Raw genomic sequence first — 7,436 nt, 5'->3', positions numbered from 1 at the left:
TCAGATTTGCCTCACCAAAAATGATGTGTCAATAATTGAAGATATTATATACACAAACACAGAAGTAAACCATTTTCAAAGACAATCAAATCTACCTCTTATTCAAAGTTTAGGACCTACCATTTAAATTTGTGTTTTTATTTATAAAATAATAACTGATAATTTTCACTAATATAAGTATTATATTTTGGAGATCATTAAGAGAACATTTTGGAGAAATAAAACCAAAGGCTATTTTGAAAGAAACCGCAGTTTCTTCTGTGCTGTTACATGAAGTAAAATCATTTAAGAATGAAGCTGATACAATTCAGCTTACACACACACACTATTATTGATGAGGATGGTCTACAGGAAGAGTACAGAACATAAAGTTCAAAGAATTATATCCATACTACAAAAGTTCCAAATGCCAAACCAACCTTAAGTTTAATCTGTCTACCAGTTACCACTGTAATCACCTTTTATTACTAATACTTGTTCTATTGGAAGACCATTAAGAAGCCAAAGAAGTTTTAAATATATTAATCGTTAAAAACAACAAAGAACAGTTTAAAGAAAGAATATATTTGAACCATATAAACAAAAAGGTATTACAATAAGAAAAAATAATGTAACAATTTATGTAAGTACCTAACATATGAGCATGCTCTTAACATCTAAAACAAAAAATAAAAAGGTAACATTGGTACTATATATATATATTTGACAAGTGTGCATTAAAGAATTCTCTAATATAAAACATTTAAAATGTGGAGAATACTTTTTCAAGATACAGAAAACAATTGTTAAGATAGGCACACCCACAACTCTTTTAAAACCGTGCTTATGGAAGATAAAATTGATCCGAGCATTCCTTCTCAGATGTGCAGAAGCTCTGAAATTGTAAATCATTTGATATTGCCTCCCACTTTTGCACTGTTTGAATTTCAACATTGATTGGTATGAATTACACAATTAAGTAGTTTTTCAGTGTTTCTGCCAAGGTTCCATATAGAATGCATCTATTTAGTGTGAATACTTAAAACAGCAACATCGTTTGTATAAAAGTCAATTCCTTATATTTTTTCCTTTTTTTAAAAAGGCACTATATTTAGAAAATAGTAATTATAACAAATAGTGCTCTGGAAAATCTGAAACTCCAAATCAATGTGCTCCATCAACCATAAGTAGATCTAAGAAGCACTAACTAAAAAGAACACGACTGTAAAAAGCTGATAAATTTAAAGATTATAAAATTGGTTTATTGTAAAAGCAATTCAAGAATACCCAGTTAAAATCTTATCCCAATGCCACCCAATACAACCAAGAAGCAGTTAAACACGTTACATTAGGAATAAGGACATAAAACAAGGAAGAGCACGTCAAGGCTGTGATTCAAACTCAGAAAGAGAAAGGCTTAGGTCTCCTTCAGGTGAGTACAGAGGGTACGATAAGATCAAAGCACCATGTCTGTTAGGTACCACGGTGCTGCTTCAACACTGAGGTATAACTGGGTAAATTAAAGGTGAGAGGAAATGAAGAACTCCGTAGTTTTGTTTTGTGGGTGTACTTGAGTGATTAAAATTTTAGGAACAACTGACTTTAATGACAGCAAGATGCAAGACAAGTCTTTATTGAAGAAAAAGAAGCTTATAAAGTTCTCTATCAAGGTCCCACTAAGTCTTCACAACTCCCCTCCCACCTTCCCACCCTCTCCCCTAATCTAAAGCTACTCTGCTGATATATAAAATGCGATCTTAATTTGTGGCTTAATGGCAAATTGTAAGCACTCCTTCCAAGTAGCTTTGATCTTCTGCACATAAAAAAGCCAACATGCTGTATCATCCATCCATAAACTCAATTATGCATTCTAGGCAGAATTTCATTATTCCTCTAAAAAAATCAATACATCTGCACAGTGGCCATTTCCCCCCAGACTTAATTCAAGATTTAATCTTTCTTCTGTTTTCTTAATAATAGCCTTAGAGTCAATTATTATGAATGATCAACCTATGAATCATTATATACAACACAGTGATTGCATTTTGAGCACTGAAATTACTTAATATAAAACTTCTTACTTCCAACTTTTGCACTCCTCTAAATTGAAGGGTCAAAATGCTTAGATTCTGTAATGAGAAAGAAAAAAAAAAAACAATACTTGTCTTCCTAAGCTGAGGCTTTTCATAGCAGTTTTAGCCAGGAAAAGAGATTTTATGTCTTATAAACCCTTGAAAATAAGGGCTTACTCTAGAAACACTGAAAGACCCTTAATCATAGAGGTGCTAGCTGATACCACTATAATTCACAACCAAGTATTACTTCATAGCTTATACTGAAGGTTTGATTCATGCTCATTTTGTTCCTTTAAAAATACTCTTTGGAAAACATTATTACTCCTGTAGACACATACTCTAGTTATATCTCTTCCAGTAAAAATAAAAGTATAATCATGATTATCTCTATTTCTTTGCTAAATTCAACTACCAATATACATTAATCTGATCACTTTACCAGCTAACTTATGACCTTACAGTATTCTATACACTATCCAGGGTCAATTCTCAGCATACAGAAGCAGAAGCAAGTCTTAGAAGAACGATTTTGTAGGTAATATTTCAATGTAGTCCTTAATGTGTTCATTACAAAAGAGAACTAGAGTACTAGAATTTACTTCCAAAACTAAGGCAAAGGTAAACTTTCAAAGCTAAAGGAAGGTAAACCACTATATAAAGCTTACTTCTGTCATGTACACTATGAACCTAACTCAGTGATTTCCCATCAAGACGTAAATTAGTCTGAGGGACTAACCAGGGGATAATAAAGCCATTTCTTGTTTGCTTCTTTCAAATTCATCAGATAATATCCATTGTGTGCCCAGAGGGCATACAGGACTCCGCTAGGCACTACCCATAATAACAGCCCTTTCTAGAACACTAAACTACCACCAACATTTGGAGACTGCCCCAACCAGATTTAAACTACCTGTGAAATATAAACTACTAGTCATGTATTCTAAATGCATACATTCAAAGCTACCATTTTAAAATAAATTGGAAAGTAGGGAAAACTTAAAAAAAAAAAAAGATACATTCTGCTATCACACTATCATAAACATTATAAGTGTGTGTGTGGGTATATATAGAGAGAGCAGATTACCAAGATTTAAATAAGATGGTAAAAAAAACCAGGACATGTAGATTTACCAAAGGAACTACAATAACTGTCCCAAGCTACAAGTATAAACAGATTCACTATAATGGTAATTTGCCTAAGTTCTGAGAAACAACAACAACAACAACAACAAAAAAAAAAAAAAAAAAGAAAAGAAAAAAAAGAAACCCCCAAACAATAAAAACCCCAACCAAGACAAAAAACAAACAAAAAAGAAACCAAAAACAACAACAACAAAAAACCACAATAAAACCCACCAAAACCTATACTAGAGTATGTGGCAATAATTAATATATTTCTATGGAAATTATCTCAAGCCTTATAAGCTCCTAAAATAAAATCAAGGTCACTATGTGACTAATGATAGCACTAGGAGGAAAAAAAACCCACTGAAAGTAAAACAGTCTTCAGCCTTGGCTTCAGCTATCTCTTCAAATCAGCATAAGTACTTAATATCAGATACAACATTTTTGGCTTGTCAGACCAGTAAGTCATGTTTTTCCACTGGCCAAAGGCAGCTGAAGAAACAATTGCTTGAACAAACTAAATGCTGTGACGTGAAGCATTTGACTTCCAAGTCTGAGTATTTAGTTAAAATGACTGGTGAACGTCTAACTGGGCAAAAGGAATGGCATCCATCATCCAAACAGGCTCACTTCCCCCAGCCCCCAAAACAAACAGTAGTTATAATAGCAAAAGAAACAAAAAAAGTTTTTTTTGATTCTTTAGAGCCAAACATGGAAGAGGTCAGCAATATATTAACAGCAGCAATGGACAAGGAAGAGCAAAATAGTGGATGAAAGAATCTTGCTGGACGTTTGTTCATCTTTTTCTGTATTAGCCAGAAGATCACAACCGGCTTATCTGGAAATTTCAGGTATATCTCCTTAGATCCTTCACAGATTTAGAATTCAGTCTACCTGAGGGCTCTATAACCATGTAAGAAAGCTTTCTTTATCTAGCTTGGTGGCGGCCAAAACAGACTCCATGTCATTAAGGATGTCAGAACTCAAAGCTTCTTGTAGACTTGGCATCAACTCCTCTCCTTCTATGTTCATTCCATCTCCTTCCAGTGTTCCAAGGTCCACATTTGTCCCAGGAATGGCTTCAAGATAGTCTGGGAAACGGTTCTGCTGTGAGGGTAGGGTGCTTTGGTTGATAGTGTCACCTAGATGGAACAGGGAGAAAGAGAACAGGTCCTTTTTGAAAAGCTAACATCAGAGCCATATCATGTGAGTATACATAAATGCACAGGGAAAGAAACGCATTCCTGACCGACCTCCTCCACTGGCCCACAGTTTACTTAAGGTCAAACAACTCACAGATAGCAAAGTAACAACGCAAGTTTCCTTTTGCTTCAAAATTGTTCAGATATTGAACAAGCTTGATTGCTTACTACTGTGTGCTGAGCAGTGAAGGGGGTCCTGAAAAGAAATTCCTTAAAAAATTATATACAGCAAGAGAGAAAGAACAAGTATGACACAACAGCATCACTACTTGACTCTCTTCCAGGTATGCACCACCATAATAAGATAAAATATAAAAATGAATGGTATAGACCTGTCTTTCTCTGAAGTACACACTGGGGAACAGAATAAAAGAACTGCACAAAACTATTCCACCCTTAGGAGATTCACATTCACAACAGTAAAAACAAGCCTCCCAAAAAGTCCTTGGATAGGTAAGTCTTCCTAGCTTTGCTTCTAGGTTTCCCAAACTTACCTTGCCAAGAAACCTTTTTGTCCATGACAATGTTAACATTCCTTAACACTTCAATGGAACATGCTTTCAGAAAAACTAATATAAATCATTAAGTGTTAAAGAGAGAAATGGGGGGACAGAGGAGTCAGGAAAGGTGTTATGAATGAGATGGGTTTGAAGCAACGCCTATGGATGATTTAAGATTTAGATGAAGAGAGGGCGCTGTGGATTCCCAGAAGCATCAAAGCCATAAGCTGGATGAGCACAGGTACAGAAGACTTGCCAAACACTTTTAGAAGCTGCCGGCTAAAGAACTAGCTAGCTGGAGAACTGCTTCATTTCCCCGCCAATTCGTGCCCTCTGAGAGCTGCCAAGGCCAGGGTCACCGGGTAAGCCACAGGAAAAAGGGTTCTATAATTACCCTGTGACGCAGGTACTTCTTAGCTTCTGCAAGATCCCTGAAACTATTCTAACAATAATGGAGGTAAGCCCCACCACCTAGCCTTTCCTACCTGGCTTCCTGAGCCCCATATCACCTAAGTTGGACCAAAGACCCTCACAAAAAAGAGGGAAGCAGACAATGAATCACATGTAGAGACATATGAATCACATATAGAGATCTTCTCCAAAATTAAGAACACAAATCCAGGGGCTTCCCTGGTGGTGCAGTGGTTAAGAATCCGCCTGACAATGCAGGGGACACGGGTTCGAGCCCTGGCTCGGGAAGATCCCACATGCCACGGAGCAACTAAACCCGTGCACCACAACTACTGAGCCTGCACTCTAGAGCCTGCGAGCCACAACTACTGAAGCCCGTGTTCTGCAACAAGAAAAGCCACCACAATCAGAAGCCTGTGCACTGCAACGAAGAGTAGCCCCCGCTCGCTGCAACTAGAGAAAGCCCGCGAGCAGCAATAAAGATCCAACACAGCCAAATAAAATAAAATAAAATAAATTTATTTAAAAAAAAAGAAAAAAGAATACAAATCCATATAACAGAGACTTCTAATAGGGTCCTCAACTGCTCTGTCAATTAACTCAATGTTTTAAATGCTAAAATATAAAATAAGTCATGTCAAATAGAGCTGAGATATTCATGACATTTAAAAACTGGGAAGAGACTGAAATTACAAGATGCCAACAAAACAAACAAAAAAACCCCACAAAGCAAACTTAATTTGAATTGAAGTTTACAGGATCTCAATTGGTTTTCTTCTGAATAATTGTTTGCTCACAATAGTTTATTGCTCACAATAGTTTAATTTGCTCACAATAGTTTAATTAGACCTGGTAATACAATGACTACTTCTCACTGAAAGCTAGAGGAATAAAGAATACCAACCTGTATCCATTTCATCAACACTGTTCAAGAAGTCGTCTGGGGTCCGAGGGACACTGTAGCTGCTCATGCTTAGTCCGCTGTCTGTGCTCTCATCTCGAGAGTGATAGGTGCCACTACAAAGAATGAGAGTTAAAGACCAACACAAAAAATTTAAGAAATGATTTCAAGGTAAAAATATAAACACCTGCTGAGTACCAACATGATTCTCAAAGAGGATTAGTGAAAATTCTTGCCCTGCAGCATCTGAAACAAGCACCCTCCCTTCAGGGCCCATACAAAGCTCTTTTGCTATGAGGTGAAACAGACAAGTTAATCCTAATTGAAACCGGCAACTTTAGGGGGCCAAAATTTTCCTAAGGTTCTGGGGCTTGGTGGCAATAAGGGAAAAGAAAGATATTTCCAGTTTTCCTAGGTGACAGAAAATTCTCTGTGTAGATATTCTCTAGTATCATTTGAATCTAGGGGCTCCACATGGCTCATTTGTTTCAAGGTCTCAATTCCCCAAGTGGCAGTGGTCACAGGCATAGGTCAAAACACAACCTCCAGGTGGGTGGTGAGACAGGTCTGCACTAGATTCGTGCTAAATTCCTAGCTCTCATGCAGAGAGTTTAAGCCAGAAAAATCAAACCAAAATAAAGAACCAGAATTTCTTTTTCGACTGGGCCAAAACATGAGTCACTGCCGATAAGAACTGAACTCCCTAGCTTGATCTCGTTGTTTCTGTTTGGGAAAGGCGGGGAGCTGCAAACAAACACCTTAGCATGAGATAGGAGTCCTGAGAGTCCCAGATGAAGGAAAGATTAAAAACAAAAAACAAAAAAACTACAAGGCACATACCTTGAGAAAAACAGAAAACTATGAGCCAAGACAGATTTTTACTTTAGGCTAAATGAAAAGTATCACAGATTTACATACAAGTATGGTAAATATCCTTAGACTATTACTTTCATAAATACGACACTCTCCTAACCTAGTAGCACGCAGACACCAGGTGGCATCGCCTGTAGAATTGGGGGTTCTGCTAATTGTAGAAAAACTATGGCAAAGTGTGAAATAAAGACAATTGTTCATAATGGTCTCTGACTACAGGGCAAACTCTAACTTTCTCCACAGCTTGGACACTTAAACAGCTGTTTAGCTTACACAAAAGTTAAACAAAAAATAACTAAGCTTTAAAAACAAGATTTAATAGTTGCTCAAGGTCGAAAGCTCAGTCCCCTAAATTTCTTTCCTAAATTAC

General features: G+C 36.7%; 1 protein-coding gene across 8 annotated transcripts in view; it reads right to left on the bottom strand.

The window, feature by feature from the left end:
* Nucleotides 1–543: 543 nt before the first annotated feature.
* The window catches only part of YAP1 (Yes1 associated transcriptional regulator), a 107,701-nt gene continuing 100,808 nt past the window's right edge, over nucleotides 544–7,436 (bottom strand). For all 8 annotated transcript variants that reach the window (XM_067750812.1, XM_067750817.1, XM_067750815.1 and 5 more), the window contains 2 exons: nucleotides 6,197–6,309; nucleotides 544–4,321 (listed from right to left, as the gene is read on the bottom strand). In XM_067750812.1, the coding sequence (XP_067606913.1) occupies nucleotides 4,083–4,321; nucleotides 6,197–6,309 (352 nt within the window). In that variant the 3' untranslated portion in view covers nucleotides 544–4,082. The remainder of the gene's footprint in view (nucleotides 4,322–6,196; nucleotides 6,310–7,436) is intronic.

Source organism: Pseudorca crassidens, chromosome 9 (assembly GCF_039906515.1).
Source record: "Pseudorca crassidens isolate mPseCra1 chromosome 9, mPseCra1.hap1, whole genome shotgun sequence".
NCBI classification, from domain to species: domain Eukaryota; kingdom Metazoa; phylum Chordata; class Mammalia; order Artiodactyla; family Delphinidae; genus Pseudorca; species Pseudorca crassidens.
This window is presented reverse-complemented; position numbering and strand designations above follow the sequence as displayed.